The sequence below is a fragment of the Strongylocentrotus purpuratus genome, unplaced genomic scaffold, assembly GCF_000002235.5.
Source record: "Strongylocentrotus purpuratus isolate Spur 01 unplaced genomic scaffold, Spur_5.0 spur5_scaffold_4, whole genome shotgun sequence".
NCBI lineage: Eukaryota > Metazoa > Echinodermata > Echinoidea > Camarodonta > Strongylocentrotidae > Strongylocentrotus > Strongylocentrotus purpuratus.
Genome location: NW_022145610.1, coordinates 25,294,361 through 25,315,086, shown reverse-complemented (window position 1 = coordinate 25,315,086; position 20,726 = coordinate 25,294,361). Strand labels below are relative to the sequence as shown.

The following is a 20,726-nucleotide window of genomic DNA, read 5'->3' as shown; positions in this document are numbered from 1 at the left end:
TAAGGAGAATTTTAGACGCACCGCACGCCTCGGCGCACTCATTAATATCCTTATAGGGGATCGCCTCGAAAAACCACCCGGCGTTTTTTTTTTTTTTTTTTTTCTTGCTCCACCCACACGCAGGCGCATGCATTTGGTCTGATTCACACAAGTGGCTGTACACGAATACACGTGAGGATTAGATCTCTCCATACCTAATATGTATAATCAAGGGCTCACTTCCTTATAACAGGGTTGTTTACGAGTTATTACATCGATCAGTACTCTACATACCTAATTTCTTTCCTTTTGCTATCTATTCTTGTTCAATTTTTGCTGTTTGATATACAATCATATTCTTCTGAACTAATAACACCGACACGAAACACGAAAAAGAAGGATGAAAAGGCTCAAATACCTCGATGATATATTATATTTTTTGTAAATCTTTACAAGACTCAACCTTTTCTTTAAATGTTAAATTTACAGGCATTTTGGAAAGATTAATTATGTAGTATGTAAGAAGCAATTAATACTGATTGAGAAATTGGAATGATTTTTTTCCCCCCAAAAAAAATTGACCTTACTTTGCTGAAAATGACATAAACTGCCAAAGAAGTCGGTATATGGGACTACACACATATATGTTTTGTCCGCCCTAATTTTCAGCGATAACTTATCAGAAGTCGAATAATTTAAAGAGTATTTCTTTTCAGGCTAATTTCAAAGCATGTTTGTATTTTGTAAAAGGACCAGCGTTACTCTTGAAAAATCATGTCGCTTTGCTTAATGTCAGATTTCTTTTTTTCGCTCACCATTCCCTTCTGGATATTTATATCAGCCCCTGATAAAATGCAAAATAATTTTCACCTCATCATGGTACCGCTTTAGCATTAATTCGGATTTAAAACATTGAAAACAAGAGAATTGTATGTACGTAATATTTAACCACAAATCAATGAAATCTGTAAGATGATTTCGGGTATTTTTAGGAAATACAGTCGATTGTGAAAAGAATTATCGTTGAAAACACACAGTGCACAATGTGGACAGTCGGGAGAAAGAAAGTAAGAAGCATTTTTCATTACCCGCTTTATTGTGCTGTATAAGGCGCTAGACTCATTTTACACACATTGGTGTTGTATTTTATTCGATTTTAGCGCCACCTTGTGGCGTCTGCTTGTTGAGCTCTATTCTCGGTAGTGCCATTCCACTTGGATGCTTCATTGTGTTTCACACTTTCACTGATAAACAACTTCAACAATCCATAACGGTTAATCTATTTGTTTCTCTAGTAATCGATACCAGCTGATTATCAAGGTGGATTTCTCCCCGTTAATTGTTTTGGCATAGACAAAAGAAATACTTTCGGCGAATAACGATAAACGTATGGGGGCTGGGCAGGGGCTGCGGGTGCACCAATAAACGTACTGGTTCAGTTGTGCCAGAGGGATTTGATGCCATTTTGATCGAATATCAACTTTTCAGTTTCTAAAGTTCGGGAGCGAGCGAATCCAGTGAGAGAAAATTTACACTTTTGCCTCATTTGATATAATGGTTGCTCTAATAATAATTGTTATTCCACATATTTTTCTTTTTCTTTTTAGTATTCAATGCTTTATCAGAAAGCGTGATAATTTTGGTTCCCCCCTTCTCTCTCTCTCTCTCTCTCTCTCTTCTGCTTCCCCATATTCTCCTCCTTTCTCAATCCTCTCCCTCTCCTTCTCGATCTCCCCTCCCCCTCTCTCTCCCTCTTTTCCATTCCCTCTTACTTTTCTTAATCTTTCTCTTCCTTCTATTTTCTTCTTCTTTAACCCCTATCCCCTCACTCTCTCCTTCTCCCTCCCCTCCAGACTCCCCCTTCTATCTGTGTTTCCTTCCCCTTCTCTAATCTCACGGCCACACCCTTGAAATTATAGCCCTGCCATTCTCTCTCTCTCTCTCTCTCTCGGTCTCTCTGTCTGTCTCTGTCTGTCCGTCTCTCTCTGTCTCTCTGTCTCTCTCTATACATAATTATATAATAATATATATTGGTGAATTGCCGTTCGGTCTATAACCAGCTCGTCTACTGGACCCAATAGTATTAGCCTATTATCATAATTATTGTCTACGTCCAGCCCGACCTACTACGAATGTCCACCTGCTATCCACATGGTCTCATCATTTCGTCTACTTATCATTTGGTCTAATGAATTGTCATTTGGTCTTATTTCCATGTGGTCTTATCTCCAACTAGTCTACCCATTTAGTATATTGTTCATTTAGTCTAATAACCAGTTAGTCTAATTCCCAGTTTGTCTAAATGCCCGACTTGTTTACCATTTATGAGGTCTAATAATCATTTGATGGTGGTTATTATTAATGATTAGCTGATTATTAGACCATATGGATGGTAGACAAAATGGGCATAAGACAGACTGGCAATTAGACCAAAATGAGTGATAGACCAATTAGGTAGTTGACAAACTGGTTGTAGGCCAAAGGGCTATAAAATAATGTATTATGACTATCCGAAGACTCTTTTTTTAATTTCCTTGTTTATTTGTTTACCTTGCCTGCTTAATAATTTATTCACATTACACATTGCAAACTTACCTAAACATCTCCTTCTCTCTCTCTCTCTCTCTTTCTTTCTCTTTATCAATCTCTCACTCTGTATATATATCTCACTATACCTCACTATCTCTCTCACTATCTCTCTATCATTCACTGTCTTTCACTTAAGTCTTTCACTCTCTATCTTTCACTGTCTCTCACTTAATATCTCTCTCACTTTATGTTCATGAGACGCTCGATAGAAATATATATTTTCATAATTTCGGAATTATGAGGCAGCAGCTGCTCTCCGAACCTTTTCCACCCCTATAATGGACGCCCACCTCATCACAACATCATTCTTAGCCAAAACATACTCTTATCATTTTTTTATAAGAAACAAAAAAATACCTCGTTTAACTACAGTTAATTATAATGTATGAACATCTGTATAAATTTATTTACAAAATACATATATATTCAGAATTCATATTTTTTATATGAAATAGTGTATACAATATAATATATTAATATATGACGATACCTTGTAACGGCTTGAAACATTTCAAACAAAGTATTAGTTATTAGCAGCTCTCATGTTATAAATAATAATCTTTGAATGTTTTTTTTTAAGGATTTCTTGGTATTTAGATTAACAATAACAAATATTTCTTTAAAAAAAGAAAATGATTTGTGGCAATTTAGGCATCCCGTCATTGCTTACAAAACGTGTACAAAGAACAGAAACATGTCAGGGGCACATTATTACACCACTTAACAATAAACTTCCTGCCTCAAAATTAATATTTTAAAAAAGTTCTCCAGGAGTTTGAAATAGACCATTTCATAATTGAACCAGTTAGTATATAAGATTGTTATATAGTACCTTTAAGATATTTGTAATTACAGCATTACAGTTATTTTCAAAGATTGTCGTATTATCTCCAACTTCTGAGAAAGCGTCAGTTTGGTCGTTCCGTTAAAGAGAAGGTTCATTGATTTTAAAAACCCACTTTATTGTCATTATTGCATAGATGAAAGATTTTTGCTGGGTTGGTCGCAATCGTTCATACTGAAATATTAAGGAATATCCGTGATCATCATCAACGAGGCAAAAAAGAATCATCTCGTATAGCAAAGTTTATGTTCGGAAGTTTGTTCACAAAAAGCGATTTGTTTAGAAGCACTTCCTGTGGACGATGGATGGGCCAGACTCATCGTATTCCTGCTTGCTGATCCACATCTGTTGGAAGGTGGAGAGAGAGGCAAGGATGGAGCCTCCGATCCATACGGAGTATTTCCTTTCGGGAGGAGCGATGATCTTGATCTTCATGGTTGGTGGGGCAAGAGCGGTGATCTCCTTCTGCATCCTGTCGGCGATTCCTGGGTACATGGTGGAGCCTCCAGACAGAACAGTGTTGGCGTACAGATCCTTACGGATGTCAACATCGCACTTCATGATGCTGTTGTAGCAGGTCTCGTGGATTCCAGCGGATTCCATTCCAAGGAAAGCTGGCTGGAAGAGAGCCTCTGGGGCACGGAATCGCTCGTTACCGATGGTGATGACCTGTCCGTCGGGAAGCTCGTAGCTCTTCTCGAGGGAGGAGGATGAGGCAGCAGTCTGCATCTCCTGCTCAAAGTCAAGAGCAACGTAGCAGAGCTTCTCCTTGATATCACGAACGATTTCACGCTCAGCTGCAAGATAGAAAAAAACAAGATGAAATTAGTTAGTTACGAATGTATAACGAAAAGCAACATTCACTTTCTATCCCCAAAAAATGTTATTGTCAAAGTACAAAAAAAAAACTTTATACATTTCTATATAAGACTAGAGTAAAAAGCTTTGACACGATAGTTTTCTTCTGCTTCAGTTACATAAGGTTTTCATTCTTTAATTAAAAGTAATGAATTGTATCTTACCGGTAGTAGTGAAAGAGTAGCCACGCTCGGTAAGGATCTTCATAAGGTAGTCTGTGAGATCACGTCCAGCCAAATCCAGACGGAGGATGGCGTGGGGGAGGGCGTAACCCTCGTAGATTGGCACGGTATGTGAAACACCATCACCAGAGTCGAAAACGATACCAGTGGTACGTCCAGAGGCGTAGAGGGAAAGCACGGCCTGGATGGCGACGTACATGGCGGGTGAGTTGAAGGTCTCGAACATGATCTGCAGAAGAAAACGGTTGTTTGGCTTATTAATGACTGATGGCAAAGGACTGATCACAAAACCTATTGTGAAATCAAGTATTGCTTAGTTTTAAATCATTGTAATAGCTTTCCATGTTTCAAATTGTGGACATTCTAAAATGTTGCTCATTGGTTAAATCATCCGCGGATCTCTTTCGGCCACCAGGATTATTGTTAATGAAGGAAGCAATTAAGAAAATCTTACCTGTGTCATCTTTTCCCTGTTGGCCTTGGGGTTGAGGGGAGCCTCGGTAAGGAGGACGGGGTGCTCCTCTGGGGCAACACGGAGCTCGTTGTAGAAGGTGTGATGCCAGATCTTCTCCATATCGTCCCAGTTGGTGACGATACCGTGCTCAATTGGGTACTTCAGGGTGAGGATACCTCTCTTGCTCTGGGCCTCGTCTCCGACGTAGCTGTCCTTCTGTCCCATGCCGACCATGACACCCTGGTGACGGGGTCTGCCAACGATGGATGGGAAGACAGCCCTTGGGGCGTCGTCTCCGGCGAATCCGGCCTTCACCATACCGGATCCGTTGTCGACGACAAGAGCGGCAACATCGTCGTCACACATGATGATTTGTTTAATCTAGTTCGATCTAAAAGTGTGAAAATAGATAATGATATTAGACAGATGATTTTTTTTTTCCGGTTAAATTGATGGACATACAAGAACATAATTATAAACTTTAGGTTCACTACATATCCAGGTGTCCTACGTATTTGTAGGGCCGTACAGAAAACGTGTGATCTCACAATTTGTATTTGAAGAATGAGTGACAATTCGAAAGAACACGGAGGTAATTTAGATTGCATTATCTTAATAAGAAAAGATATTTTATTTGTAGATCTACGAACAGAAACTACGCATGGAATTTCAATTGCAACCGTTCACGCCAACAGTCTTTCCTCCTGTAACAAAAGCAATCGCCATGACAGTGTCGTATCATGGTCACGTCGACTTAAACCATTAGATTGTAAAATGACTGTAATTAATACTCAAACAACTAGTTCTTTGACTTTCGAAAGCTAGTTAACTAAACTCCAACCTGAAGCCCACCAGTCTGTACTGTCTGCAGTACTGCTAATATAATAAAAAGATCCTTTGACTCTGATTTGAAGTAGTATAGCGAAGTATTTCACGACTTACCTTGAGAAGAATAAAGGAAAGCAGGAGCCTATGTAATCCTAAGGGGCAGACAAATCAAGTGACAGATCATGCTCAAACCATCGATATTTATGCTAGTTCCGTGATGGATCTTTTACATTCTCATTCCCTTTTATGGTCATTTTCGCTTTTGTTTGTACATGGTGTATAACGGGGGCGGGCCTTAGCTTGCATCGAGGTGCTTTACACACATAAAACGTGTTTGTGTTACACTAATAAGGCAGTACGAGTTTAGTAAAGTAAACTTATGAATATTCATGACCTGTTTTTACCCTGAGTCACTGTGTAAAACATTTCGGTGGCAGATAACAACTTTTGTCGGTGACTTCCTTCTGAAGCACCAGGGTGCTAGGACCTATTTCCTGTTGATACTCCGGACTATTTACCCTGGACTGTAAATACAACTACAGGGAAGTTAGTTTGCCCATGTACCTCTTCGTTCCGTATGAGTTACTCCATTAAGACCCTATTAGTGGCTTTACAGAAAATGGTCCATTTTCGTAATGTATTGAAATTTGATACGTAAGCCTAGTCTATGTAAAGTTTAAAAGTGCATCGTTACAAATTATTTCATTCAACTGTCACGAATAGTTGTATTTCATTTGCATGAATGACTGTTGTTAGGTAGGGCAACGACCGGGGGCAACAATTGATAATAATGAAGGCCTATGCAATATGCATTCTGACTACTGAAACAACAGTAGTCATAAGAGGTGAATGTATAGCTCGTTGTTCGTAAAGGCATATACATTGTAATACATAAGGAATTGTCTATTGATAAAATGAGGAAGCGATGAAATTATTGTGTGCATTTGGTAGTCTTACTTGCTGTAGACCAATCGGGATATGTAATAATGTTTTTTTTACCGCGGGGCCAATAACCGGAGGGAGTACGCCGCAACTACATCCTTTTTGCTGGATACACAATCGAGTAAACTAAAATACACCTTTAGGGAGGGATTTCAATTCAATTCTAATCTATTTTAATTTTGTTTCCGACAAAACATTACATTTTAATTATAAGCATTTACTCAACAATTGAGGAATACATATTGAAAACAGAGGGGTTCACTAAGCAATGCTTGTACAATTGTGGGCCCCTCAAATGATAGTAGGAATAATAAGTAATTAAATTAAAACATTCGTAAGCATATTACGGAACTAGATATATAAAAAGGGGGAAAGGGGGATGACAACCGAGACGAGAACGGGACAAGAAAATACTGTACATGACAAAGATAGGAGAAAACGGTCACAATATAAAAAAGTAGACAATGCCAAAAGAAAGAAGAGAGAGGGGTTCACAAAGGCCCGTGCCTCCATTTTGGAACCCTTTGTGGATAACTTGTTATGCACATAAGAAACATGCGCCCCACCCCCTAAACAGTGGTCTTATGCCACCTTTCAAATTGGATACTAGTATGCGGAAGGCACCTTCAAATCTTTTATTTCCTTCTTCCTCTTCTTCTTTTCTTTTCTTTTCATGTATTGTTATAGCGAATTGACACAAACAAACTATGATAAACCTCTCATTTTGCTTGTTCTAGTTTCTTTACCCCCCCCCCCCACCCTCTTTAACTGGGTACTATGTCCCTTTTGCAGCCAACCTCAAATTTTGTAGAACTTTGCAGGAATTATGAATATGTCATGTATGTCCTATCTGTGAAATCTAAACGTTAGCAGTGTCCAAATATTCAAATTACGCAAGGAAACCCGTTTACTTGCTAGACTTCACTGTCAGACACTATTGAGTGACTGACTGGCTTTTTTCTTCTTTGGTAATAACATACATAAAATGAGCTGTAAAGGGTACATGGGCATTTGTCTACATCAATAACCCACTTCTTGTGATGGCCAAAATTAAACTGATTGAATCTTTGATTGACCATTCGGTACAATAGTCTGAAAATCAAGACTATTACGTATTGGCTCTATAGCTCCTAAGTCGATTTGACAACCAATAAACGTTATTTTCCCACTTGAAGACATTCTCAAGCCCCACCTTTTGTAGGGAAGTTCTAAATTAGAATTATCTTTCAAATGCTGTTGGAATTAAACCTTTTCATTTTTTGGCCTGCAAATGGGACATAGTACCTTTAACAGAATCCTTGGGACACATCCCTGTTGCTAATTGGTGTAGCATGAGTCCGCCCATTTAAAAGACACTGGTAAAATTGGGGGGGAGGGGCATCGTTCCTACTCTGAAAATGCAATGCGAATTTACAAGGCTAATTATTGGGTTTGCGGGATGTGGTCCTGGTGTTTTCTTTTCTCGTCCTTTTCCCCTTCTCCCTATTCATTTCTCTCTTTTCTCACATTGTCTTTATATTTTGGTACTTGCATCATTTGATGGGGGGAGGGGGCAGTTCTTCTTGTCTGTAAGTGTAGCACAGGGGGGCATGGGGATGTTAAACCGTAAACAAATTTCTTCCTAAATGACGTCACTTCAGTCCAGTCGACATCGAAAATAATACAAACACGGATCTTCCTCGAATGGTTTCTTCATGTTTCTCCACGTAAAAGGGAATTGGTCACTTCCGATCTGGACCTTTATCCAACTAATCATAAAAAGGGTTCTTTTGACCAGAAGTCCAACGTCGTCCAGGTTGACCAGGATCGTAACATTGGCCCAAACTCTGAATAAATTGACAAATGATTCATAAATTTAATGGTCATCTTGACCAACATCCTCCTTCGAAACCATTCTTAAATCAACCATTATTATTTGAGCGTATTATCTAACATGATCGCAAAGACTTTCGAAAAATCAACTAAAGGACAATTTCAATACTCTGTAGTATATATCCTATATTAATCATTTTCATATTACTTAATTGCGTTATCGTAAGAGTTTGACCATTTCAGAAGGTGATAGACAAGACTTATCGAAAATACGTACGGGTGATTTTTCGAAAGTCTTTGAGATCGCCTTATTTGATCATTATTATATTATTACATTTGTTTATACATTTCTTGTAATTTTCTTTTAAATGCTTTCTTTAGAGTTTATTTAGAAAGAGATTTAAAGAACATTAAGGAGAAGATGTGTCAGCTCACAATTTCTTTCAAGTTATCCGATTGTTTCACATTCATCAATCATTACAATTCACCTAGCCTATTTTAATAATACCATACTTCGTCAACATTAGACACTATGGCCTTCAAGTACCGATAATGATACCAGCATAAACATGGAATAGAGAGACCTTTCTGTATAGTTTATACAAAGCGGGCAGTATCAAACTAGTTATTTAATACCGTAAGACCTTAATAGATTTTTGTTTTCTTCTTTAAACACCATTGTTCTTCTTTGACGCCCTTGATACGTTTGTTTAACGAATAAATAGGTTACCCGGTTGAGAACTAGGCGTTACGTTACTCGTAAGATTTATCAGCAGCAAACATGACGTCATGCATGGTCCTATCACATAATAGATGATAATGATGATTGGTGCCAAAGGTCAACCACCTACTTCATTGGTTCACTCGGGGCTCTATGAAATTAGATAAGTGGCATTACATCAGAAGCTATTGCGATCGTATTCAGTTCTGTATGGGGTACTTCTTGATTTGATTTGATTTTTTTAATTTTTCATCTTTTCATTATTTTTTCCAAAGTTACAAACTAATTACAACATAATCGTGATAATAAACAAATTGATACGGTTATTACAGCATCAACGTATTATACTTAATATATTGTAATACTAACATGAAATAATCATGAAGAAGGATTGCCACATAAATTAAAGGTACATGTAAGTTGATATCTTTAGGCGACGATCTATAATGGTGCGGGATTCCTTTGAAAAAGATTCTTCTTGTTCGGATAATCTATACATTTATTCGCTTCACACTCAAAATATAGTTCTTCCTTTACTTTTATAAAAAAAATCTGTTTGCCCCAAAAGGGTATTTTCCCCCAAATGTCAGGGGTTCTATCAATTAGATAATATACGGTATTTATAAAAACGGTGCAAGTACTTTCGTAACCGTGGTCAAACTATAAAAAGGGCAGAGTTTGTGGCAGGGGGTTGGGGCTTTGGGCTAGGAGGCTAGGGTGACGTCGGCTGCACCACATTCCAAACCGACAATACAAAAGCTTCCGTTTATTTGGGCAATCGTTGAATCATATCTGGGCGTCAGCGATGTGGTCTATTTTTTTTAATTTATTTGCATTTCTAATCTGTAAGCCTACATTTCAATCAGCAGACTATACATTAACACGTTATTTTAAAAAATGAAACCATTTTTCCTATGCAGTCGGCATCCCTCGCCTACATAGACATATATTTTTTTCCTTTTTTTCCCCAACAAATCAGGACGGGTCAGGCTTCCAAAAGTCAAAACAAATAGATTTAGGGGGTCATTTCTCATACGTGCCATGATACTACACAACGACAGGTTCAGGAGGTAATTGTTAATTATTTATTATTAGTTACAGACTCAGTTATTAAGGATATATGGATGTACTGCATATTTATTTAAACTCTTGTAATCTACCTATAACTGTATAATGATATTACCAGTAGTGATCTCTGGTATGTCTATGGTTGTAATTTGTGTGTAATTATACCAAAGCCTACACCGTATACCAGTCTGTACTCATATTCTATTGTGTGTTATATTTATTCCTGGTTTTGTACTTTGTATAAATTGATAGTACATGTATGTTAATTGATGTTATATAAATTGAGAAACAGACGGAAAATGATTTTTATGCCATGTAATTGTGCATGATCAATAAAATTGAACTTGAACTTGAACTTGAACTTGAACTATAATATGCATATAAATAGACTAGAAAGTTGGTATTCTGCAACAGGCGCAATCTATACATCTACATTATTTTCATTTTGTTTGACTGCGATTATATATCTGGGGGGGGGGGGGTCTGATTTTCGGGCAGTATCGCAATATCGGTACTTGCCACGACCACCACTAAGGAACATTTAAATGTTTATATATAAATATTCAGCAATTCTTTATCATTTGGCAGCTAAATGTTCAATGCTGAATGCTGATAATATTCAGCATACCTCGCTTGGCCCTTAATGAAAAATATGTTAATGATCGATGGATGGAATGACTGAAGGTCATCATTATCTCCATGATTCATAAATGAGGAGAACACAGGGGATTATCGTGACACATCGTTACCGGGGCAAATCTAACACTGACTGATTTTTTTTTCAGTGGCTCCATCTTTTTCTAGTATCCCTAAAGTGCCCTTTTTATTTCTGATAATTCCCCTTTTTGCTCTGACGCGTGCTTTTTTTCTTTTCTAAAAGTGTCATTTTCCTTTTGATTAAGTGCCCCCATCTTTCTTTCGCCATAAAATGTGTTCCTAATTAAAACGCGACCTAGTGCAACTTTTTCTTTAATTTCACCCAAAGCTCGTTCGCTACGCTCGCTCGCACTTAAATTTGATATAATTATGTTTCTTAGAGGTCTTTTTAGTCTTTAATGATTAGATTGTGCTTAAAACAACTTCGGGATTATTTTTCCCCTTCTTTATAACATGTAATTTTTCGCACTGCGACCTCACAAATCTGAATTTGTTTTGCTCGCTCGCATATGATTTTCAGACCATCACACCCAACTGTATATTGGACAATGTTTAATTAGAGAAACAAAAACATTGATAAAGTGATCACAATGTATGGGTATACATCAATGTCTAAAAATTGTATATTTTGGCGTTGTGGTTTCCCTTTGTAGGTACCCCTTTTATCCAGAAAGTCCCCTTTTTTAGTGTCGAGCCCCCCCCCCCCCCCCCCACTTTGAAAGACGTTTCGCCGCCCCTGATGTATGGGCACTTCAAATGGGCTGAATCGGAAATTTCATAGTAACCTACGTAGTGCTTGACTAATTTCCAATTATTTTCAACCCACAAAATCACTAAAAACGTCATATTTCCAATATGTATGACTATAAGGATGGGCTTTTTTCATTATAGAGGACCCAAATCTATAACAATATGCCATCCATATTATGTTTTGAGTATTGCCCCAAGGAAGAAGGTATTTAAGAAAAACAGAAATCAATTTCACGTTTGTACACGAAAACGGGAGAGTTGCATTCGCATAGATATAGTTATTTCATATTTCAAACATTCATAACTCTTTTATTATTGAGCCGATTCAGTTTTTACTTTCGTGATTTTGTTCCAAAGGTTGGATTTCACTTTAACATGGTTAATCAATGATTTTTTGGGGGCTAAAATTTAAAAATAGTCGGTAGCTTCAGCTATGGGGTACGGGGGCACAAACCCCCAATCAACGGGAAACGAGAAAGTAAAAGGAGGAAGCCATCATGAACATTGTAATTTAGAAAATAATACAACCTCTTTTGTAATTTAGAAAATAATACAACCCCTTTTAATTACCATTTCCTCCCCCTATATTGCCTTATTTTCTTGTATTTCTTTATACTGCTATGCCTGATGCCCAACCCACCCCCCCCCCATGACAAGTGCCCCAAAATAATGTCCAGGCCCACGCTACGCCAAATCGCCAGTATCAAAAAATGGTAAATAGGTGTGAATTCCTTCCCAGACTAGGGGACGTTGTGCATCTTATGAGTCTGGGAAGCCCCGAGTCTCAGTTTCGTTTATTTTTTTCTCTTCAAATTTCACATTCACATTCCTTACCTATAAATCATAAACAATAAGCGATAAGAAAGAAAAAGGTTTCATTTAATATGTATATAAAAACTACATTCAATGATACCAAGACATGAAAGTAATTGTGTAGGCGGAATAACAGACGGAGATATAAATACAATTGTATGGTATTAAAACTGAAATTAGACAAATTTGTTTGCAGTGAAATATGAGGGAATTTAGATTTTAAAATATTTAAAAAAGCTATAGCTTGTGAATTGTAGAATCCCTTATATTAATGACAGCAGTCTATTGTGCATGCTGATTATATTCAACAAAATTTTTAAAAACAGTTCCTCATCTTACATCGCCTCTCTTTTTTTCTTCTTTCTAACAACAAAAAAGAGTATTATGTATAAGTGCCATGGGATGAATCATTTATTAAATCTATCGGGATTTTGTAAACTGACCTACTGAAAATTTCACTTGTATTATTGTTATTATTTACTTATTTATTTTTAGGGGTGCCACTTTTAATGGGAAAGTGGGGTTTTCATGTCGGCTAAGGGTAGTCCCTATGGAACAATTTTTGTATTGTCATGCTTGTCGGTATTTGTAATATTCGGAGGGGGAGGGATTTCTTTCCTGATCTGAATTATTTTGGAATATCTATCGGCATATTTGGACCTAGTCGAGAATTCCATTATCAAATTGTTAAAAATGTTCTCGAAATAACCTTTCTGATTCACAGCACATGTACTTCAGGTTGGTCAATCACAATGGCCATAGGCAGATGGGTAGGTTTTGCCCCAATTCAATACCATGTAATATAATAATTTGAATGTGCTTTTTCTTTGATGTAAAGATCCGATCAGCCGTTATTATATTTTGTGAAAAAAATACTAGTGAACGATTGTTAGGGCTTTCAAGACAGAAAGGTAATTTTGGTAGGCTTCTCTATAAATTACATTGGTTTCATGCTTTTCTTCTTTTTAATGGATTCATAAGACATTTTAATGTATCCAGTTGTCTGTTTAAAGTGTTTTAAAATATAAAATGTCTGTCCAAATATTCGAAATAAATCACATACGTCTCGAAGTTCCTCTTTTTGAAGAGGCGTAGTTTATGTTTTTTCAGTAATTCCTTACTTTTGTTTACTTTCAGTCAACATCCACAGATGGCAAATTTCAGAGACCCCTGTACCGAAAGAGTTTGAGCAATTTGGGTCAGTTCAAAATATGGCACATTTTCAACTTTCTATAGTGCAATCCATTTTAGTCTGCCGTTTTCTTTATATTGTATCAATGCAAGTATACATGTTTATTAATGTATGTGAACTTGATTTGTTTAATTAATAAATAATTTATGCACTTACTTTATATTTGGCTCATTTTAATCAAGCTTATATTATAAGTGCTTTGTCTTTTCAAACTATCTTCTAGTCTTGTTAAACATGCCCACTGTGTGCTCATCCTGACTTTCTGTAGTGCAATCCACTTTGGTCAGCAGTTTTCTTTCTACCCACACTTTTCTTTAACCCTTCGATCTAACTTGAAAATTGAAATTGTATCTTTTAGTAAGTTTTAATTTTTGTTTTGATTTTATTGTATCAGTGAAAGTATATTCATTTATGTAAACTTATCTTTTTTTTTCTTCTTTTTTTGTTGGTGTAAAATAACCATTTCAGGTCTTCTTTATTTTTTTCCTTCATAATAATATAAACATATTCACATTTTTAGCATTTGCCTCCACTTCTGGAGGGATATACATGGTTTTTTTAATATTTTCTTCTATTTGTAAATGATAACTTAATAGGTAAATAAAAAATATGAAGAAGTCTCTTTTTAGTTGTTTTTTTTAATTCTTTTCCAACAAAACTTTTGTAAATAGTAAAAAGTGCATAATTCAAAATAATATCAACATCTTTTTCGTTCTTTGAATTAAAATCAATACCAAACAATAGATGATATGGTTTGAAATTAAAATTAGATATGAAATATTTCTTTATAGTCCTTTCAACTTCATTCCATTCAGTCTTTTTAATTGATAAGTATATTTTTGCCCTTGCTTTATTTGGCTAATTTTGACCATGGTTAAATTTAGATTCAAACTGAAACGTGTTCTGTGTTTACGTACCTATTTTATTTAGTAGTAAATATAAATAACTGTATTGTGTATTTGTGTTTATGTTTCTATTGTATGTTGTTGTAACTTTTTCAATGTACTTTGTCACTTGCCTACAGTGCTCCCTTGAAAAGCAGGCCTTGCTGCTCTGAAAGGACTACTATTTTAAAGAAGACTGAATAAATAAATAAAATGACTGGTCATGCAGCGTTTCTGGAAACCGTCATCTGACCGGATAACAAATTCACCGGCATCCCTTGAAACGAAAGTATTATAATGAACACGTGTTTCAATAGGATGTCCGTGAACTTGGTGAGGTCTCGAGAAACGACGCCCATGTTCTCTTTCCACACTTTCATCAAATCGCACAATGTACTAGACACGAACGTAAACGACAACTAGCTTTCGGTTTACATCTAACACAATCTCTCAATCTCAAAGCTTGCCCGTCACTGTTCCAACACATCCATCAAGGCATTATTTAACACCATGAAGACAACATTAAAACAAGTTCGCACAACGTTCTGCTCTTTCTTCAGTCCTTTCACATCGCATCCACCTATATACGTACCCTCATCGGGATAAATTAATCACATACACAAACAGAGGAACTGCCTTTTTCAAACCAACTCAAACACATGTCATTCCATCTCCAAACTACTCAATACCACTATTATAGCACCCGATACAAAGAATGAATATTGGATCAGATATGAGCATACTTAGTACTGCTTTTTTATTGCATTCTCATGTGGAGAACTGCAGTTGTTTCTTTTTTCTTTTTTTAGAGTTACAAAATATATACAGTGTACATAAACAAAAATATGCATGATCCAAAGTTGAACGTGCATTTCTTTTTTTTCATCATTATGTATCATAGATTTCTTTAACATTTCTTTTCAAGATTATAATGCAATTATAACTTTCTCTAATTTAACTTTTAATTATAAATACGAAGGTACAAAATCATGTGCCGTTGCCGTCGTTTTTCCGTGGGAGCACGGGTCAACTTGGCTAAAACAAGTTTTAGAACTAGGATTGTCACTAAAAAGGGAACTATCTAATTTCCAATTTTGTATAAAGTTTGGATTGTTGATTAATCTTCATTGCCAACCTCGAACCAGAAGATATAGCAAACCTTTTTCTCCCAATCTTTCTCTCTCTTTACTTTGCGTAATTGGAGGCGGATTCGTTCAAACCAATTTGTAATTGGTACAAACCGGTAAAGTGGTCACCAATACTAGCACAAAAATCGCCATTATTGTCAGAGATTTGAGTAATAAAAAGCCTTGATTGGACTATTATCAGAGATGGATAGCTAGATAATTTCTAATAGACCCGACTGTCCAAAGAGTTAGCAACACGGTAAAGGCGACCCATTTACCCCACCCCCATGAGTTCGTTATTGTGCTCAACAGATGTAGAACAAAAGCGAGTTGTTTAGAAGCACTTCCTGTGGACGATGGATGGGCCGGACTCATCGTATTCCTGCTTGCTGATCCACATCTGTTGGAAGGTGGAGAGAGAGGCAAGGATGGAGCCTCCGATCCATACGGAGTATTTCCTTTCTGGAGGAGCGATGATCTTGATCTTCATGGTTGGTGGGGCAAGGGCGGTGATCTCCTTCTGCATCCTGTCGGCGATTCCTGGGAACATGGTGGAGCCTCCAGACAGAACAGTGTTGGCGTACAGATCCTTACGGATGTCAACATCGCACTTCATGATGCTGTTGTAGCAGGTCTCGTGGATTCCAGCAGATTCCATTCCAAGGAAGGCTGGCTGGAAGAGAGCCTCTGGGCAACGGAATCGCTCGTTGCCAATGGTGATGACCTGTCCGTCGGGAAGCTCGTAGCTCTTCTCGAGGGAGGAGGATGAGGCAGCAGTCTGCATCTCCTGCTCAAAGTCAAGAGCAACGTAGCAGAGCTTCTCCTTGATGTCACGAACGATTTCACGCTCAGCTGCAAGATAGAAAAAACAATATGAAATTAGTTACGAATGAACAACAAAAAGCAACATTCACTTTCTACGATATTTATTGTCGATTATAGAACAAAACAAATGAACATGAATATCCTCCCTCTTAAGTTTTTTGTTTATTTTAGCACAGAATGCAGGATATAGCTTTAACACTCTTTGAAATCATTATTTGTATATCTTACCGGTGGTGGTGAAAGAGTATCCACGCTCGGTAAGGATCTTCATCAGGTAGTCTGTGAGATCACGTCCAGCCAAGTCCAGACGGAGGATGGCGTGGGGAAGGGCGTAACCCTCGTAGATGGGCACTGTGTGTGAAACACCATCACCAGAGTCGAAAACGATACCAGTGGTACGACCAGAGGCGTAGAGGGAAAGCACAGCCTGGATGGCGACGTACATGGCGGGCGAGTTGAAGGTCTCGAACATGATCTGCAGAAGACATGAAAACAAAATGATTATTAATTACTGATTTCACTTCACTAATAGCAATAAGTTAAGTATTAAAAAGTTTTAACAGTTTACTTAAATCATTTGCTTAAATTGCCGTTCATTTCAAAAAGTTTTTCACTTGGGTACTATTAAATATTACAAATCTGCTAAAGATATTTGAATGTGAAAACATATTTCTTTTGGGAATTCGATTACATCAATAGGCATTTTGCTTGTTCTTACCTGTGTCATCTTTTCCCTGTTGGCCTTGGGGTTGAGGGGAGCCTCGGTAAGGAGGACGGGGTGCTCCTCTGGGGCAACACGGAGTTCGTTGTAGAAGGTGTGATGCCAGATCTTCTCCATATCGTCCCAGTTGGTGACGATACCGTGCTCGATGGGGTACTTCAGGGTGAGGATACCTCTCTTGCTCTGGGCCTCGTCTCCGACGTAGCTGTCCTTCTGTCCCATACCGACCATGACACCCTGATGACGGGGTCTGCCAACGATGGATGGGAAGACGGCCCTTGGGGCATCGTCTCCGGCGAATCCGGCCTTCACCATACCGGATCCGTTGTCGATGACAAGAGCGGCAACATCGTCGTCACACATGGTGATTGATTTCTGATTTTATTTACTATGAAAGACACACACAAAATAAACATCGTAAATTAACATGTCTGCAACAGGTATCACACAGAAAAGAGAAATCCCCTAACGAAGCAATTGCATAGCAAGAAAAAGATCTCTAAATACTAAAAATAGAAAAATATTAAAAGTGTCCTACGTCTTTATTCTAAACAAGGGGTAAGCGAAGTAAAATTCAGAGGATCGTACCTCCCCAATCCGTGAAACACACGTGGTTAGAACAAGCACCTACCCACCGCCCACCTACACAGAGTGAAAATGTTGCTCGCGCATGCGTGCTCCTATCCTTTACATGCCACGCCCCTCTGCAGGCAGCTCCAAAATTTATGAATAACCTCCAGGCGAAGCTAATTTGCATGCGATGCGGGGACCGACTTACAGCTAACACCCGAATATATTTCATGAATACTGTTTTACTAATAGATTTTAAACATTGAAACAAAAGAAAATGATCACTTAATACATCAATTTAAACTAAATCACCAAGCCTACAGGAAGTATGTCTCCAAAGAGCCACGCTTAACGATAACAAGTAACGAACTGTATAATTATATAACAAATTGTGCAACAACCAACAACTTCATTAGCATTCATCAACAGAAATTCAAATGTATTATGTAAGGTACATCAAAATAACAAACAAAACTGTAACAGGTAACGTTTTACAGCTCAATAGGTATAGTTAGCCCCCAACGGATGTGTTGTTACAACACGATTTTCTAAAGCAGGAAACACAATTGAAATTACCAATATAAATAATCCTTTTTAAAGTCTATAGTTGATGTGCAACATCAAAAACAATTGAACAATATTAGAAGTATAGTAAAGATTTAGAAGCATTCGCAGTTTAGATACTCTTGATACTTCCGACTTCACTGCCACACCCCTATTATCTCAAACAAGGAAGTAAGATTTGGAGGAGTATATAATGCAATTCAGTTTTTAATTTCGCCCTAAAATATGATAGACAAGACGATTTTACAAAAGATTTACGGTTGATAAGGATACCAACAACAACAAAAAAATGATCATTCAAATCCAACCCTAATCCCCGGATCCCCCATCCCAAATTCGGCGGCAGCGGCAAGCCTTCTATGGCCAATCAACGTACGCGTGGAAGCGTGTGTGAGGACAGTGGGCGTGGCAAGCTCGGACAAGAACAGGTGTCCAAACGGGAAAAAGACCGGCAAAAATCGAGCAATATCTCCTTCGATAAACATTCAATGAGCAACTTACAACTTAAACATAGTATAATTTTTACTAAGACGTAAGACATAGAGTTACAATCATACAATCATACATCAATTACAAAATACACACAGATAATAAAATGAAGATAATTTCGAGACGATATTTACTCGGGTCGAAAAAAGCATCACAAACTCGGTAACGATCGAAGTACAATATCCTAATATGGAACAACCACCGACTGCAGCTGATTTCAAACTGCCCTTAGCTTTGCATGCGATGTGTATGGAGTATGATCCTGTAGATGAGCTAAGGAAATCGTAGGAAATCGTAGGAAATTCTTAAAGACTTACCGACAGAGAGAGAGAATGATCACCACCTGCAAGTTTGCTTGGTTGAGGTTGGAATGAGGCTGAAGAGCAGGAGCAAGCAGGTATTATAATAATGACCGGAGTTGTACGTGAAACATATTTGACCATATAAGGAGAAATTTAGACGCATCGTATGCCTCGGCGCATTCATTAATATCCTTATCGGGGATCGCCTCAGAAAACCACCCGGCGTTTTTTTTGTTTTACTCCACGCAGGTTCTGATTCGCACAAGTGGCTGATTTAAAGGTCACAAATACACCTCTCTCCATGTAGTATAGAGCTCACTTCCTTATAGCAGGGTTGTTTACGAATTATTGCATATAGATCAGGCACTCTACACACCCCGTTTCTTCTCTTTTTATCCCCTTTTTGGCTATTTTCCTTTAACTTCTCTCCAAGGGTTTCGCATGAATATAACTAGTATCAATGTAACATGGAGATGTGAGCTTTTTTTTGCACTGCAGTACCCATTTGATTTCAAATTCTATGCTAAAATGTAAGAAAGGAATTGCAAAACGAAATTTTCAGGCTATGTGTTTCCTATATATGCGAAATCCTTGCAGAGAAGTTATAGGAAAATAGCCAAAATGTAGATGTATTTTTCAGAAATTCTGCTATACCTCAGATTGTAGAGCAATAGCAAGATGTCTAAGGAACTCCAGGATTATAGGCATGTCTATCATAATTTGTTTTCAAGCTGAATGATACACGGCATAAAATGTTCACATTTCAATTCAATACAATTCAATTTAATTTCGGTTGATTAATATCAACATAAACAATGTACAGTAGTCCAGGGACCAATCATGCACTGTTTACATAAAATGTGCATAAAACAGGAATGATCATATAAATGTACAATAAAATAAAAATGATAACATATTAAGTTAACATAATTGTTCATACCTCAAGTTACATACATTAATATGCTAAATGATGATAGATGGATGAACATCCTATAACAGTAACTTGAAATGTTGAACCAATTATTTTTTACTTGAATAAAAGTTTGGTCATAATAAAGGCTTAATTATCAGCGTGAAAAACTCCCTGGTCATATGATTATACTTATGAATTCAATTCAGATAAACAAGTCGATTGAGGTCAAACCACAGACTCTCTCTCTCTCTCTCTCTCCCTCAGCCTTTTGCTAACTCTACAGGGAATTAGATGGGGTCAGGGCTACAGCTACCCAAATGGCTCTTTTATGAAATCTATACAAGTTTGACAACAGTATTAATAATTAAAATGTTAACAAAAAGAATAATAGTAATGATAAGAAGAAGAAGAAGAAGAAGAAAGAGCAATATTGAATGAAGTAAAATTCTATTCAATTCTTGGCACTTTGCTAACTCTTCACTCTACTGCAATAATAAACAAAATCTGACATGTTTTGTGGAGGAGTCTTACCAGAATTGAATCACGTGCTATAATAATTTAAGAGTACTTTTACTCTTGGTATGGCCAGCTTGTTTCCCTTTTTTTGATAACACCCCCTCCCCCTCCCCTCTCCCCCCTCCC

At 37.4% G+C, this 20,726-nt stretch overlaps 2 protein-coding genes across 4 annotated transcripts; both read right to left on the bottom strand.

Moving 5' to 3' along the window:
- Positions 1-2,944: 2,944 nt before the first annotated feature.
- Positions 2,945-5,974, bottom strand: LOC752782 (actin). Of its 2 annotated transcripts, XR_004066345.1 has the most exons (5): positions 5,849-5,974; positions 4,907-5,297; positions 4,435-4,681; positions 3,635-4,209; positions 3,146-3,599 (listed from the first exon to the last, which is right to left on the bottom strand). XR_004066345.1 is itself a non-coding variant. In XM_001176242.4 (4 exons), the coding sequence occupies exons 2-4, from the start codon at positions 5,270-5,272 to the stop codon at positions 3,692-3,694; spliced, it is 1,131 nt and encodes a 376-aa protein (XP_001176242.1). In that variant the 5' UTR covers positions 5,273-5,297; positions 5,849-5,974; the 3' UTR covers positions 2,945-3,691. The 2 variants fall into 2 exon arrangements, 1 of the variants encoding a protein (XP_001176242.1); XM_001176242.4 differs by having other exon boundaries at positions 2,945-4,209.
- A 9,339-nt stretch (positions 5,975-15,313) lies between these two features.
- Positions 15,314-19,229, bottom strand: LOC373192 (actin). Of its 2 annotated transcripts, XM_030997002.1 has the most exons (4): positions 19,187-19,229; positions 17,244-17,634; positions 16,754-17,000; positions 15,314-16,552 (listed from the first exon to the last, which is right to left on the bottom strand). In XM_030997002.1, the coding sequence occupies exons 2-4, from the start codon at positions 17,607-17,609 to the stop codon at positions 16,035-16,037; spliced, it is 1,131 nt and encodes a 376-aa protein (XP_030852862.1). In that variant the 5' UTR covers positions 17,610-17,634; positions 19,187-19,229; the 3' UTR covers positions 15,314-16,034.
- Between the last annotated feature and the right edge of the window lie 1,497 nt (positions 19,230-20,726).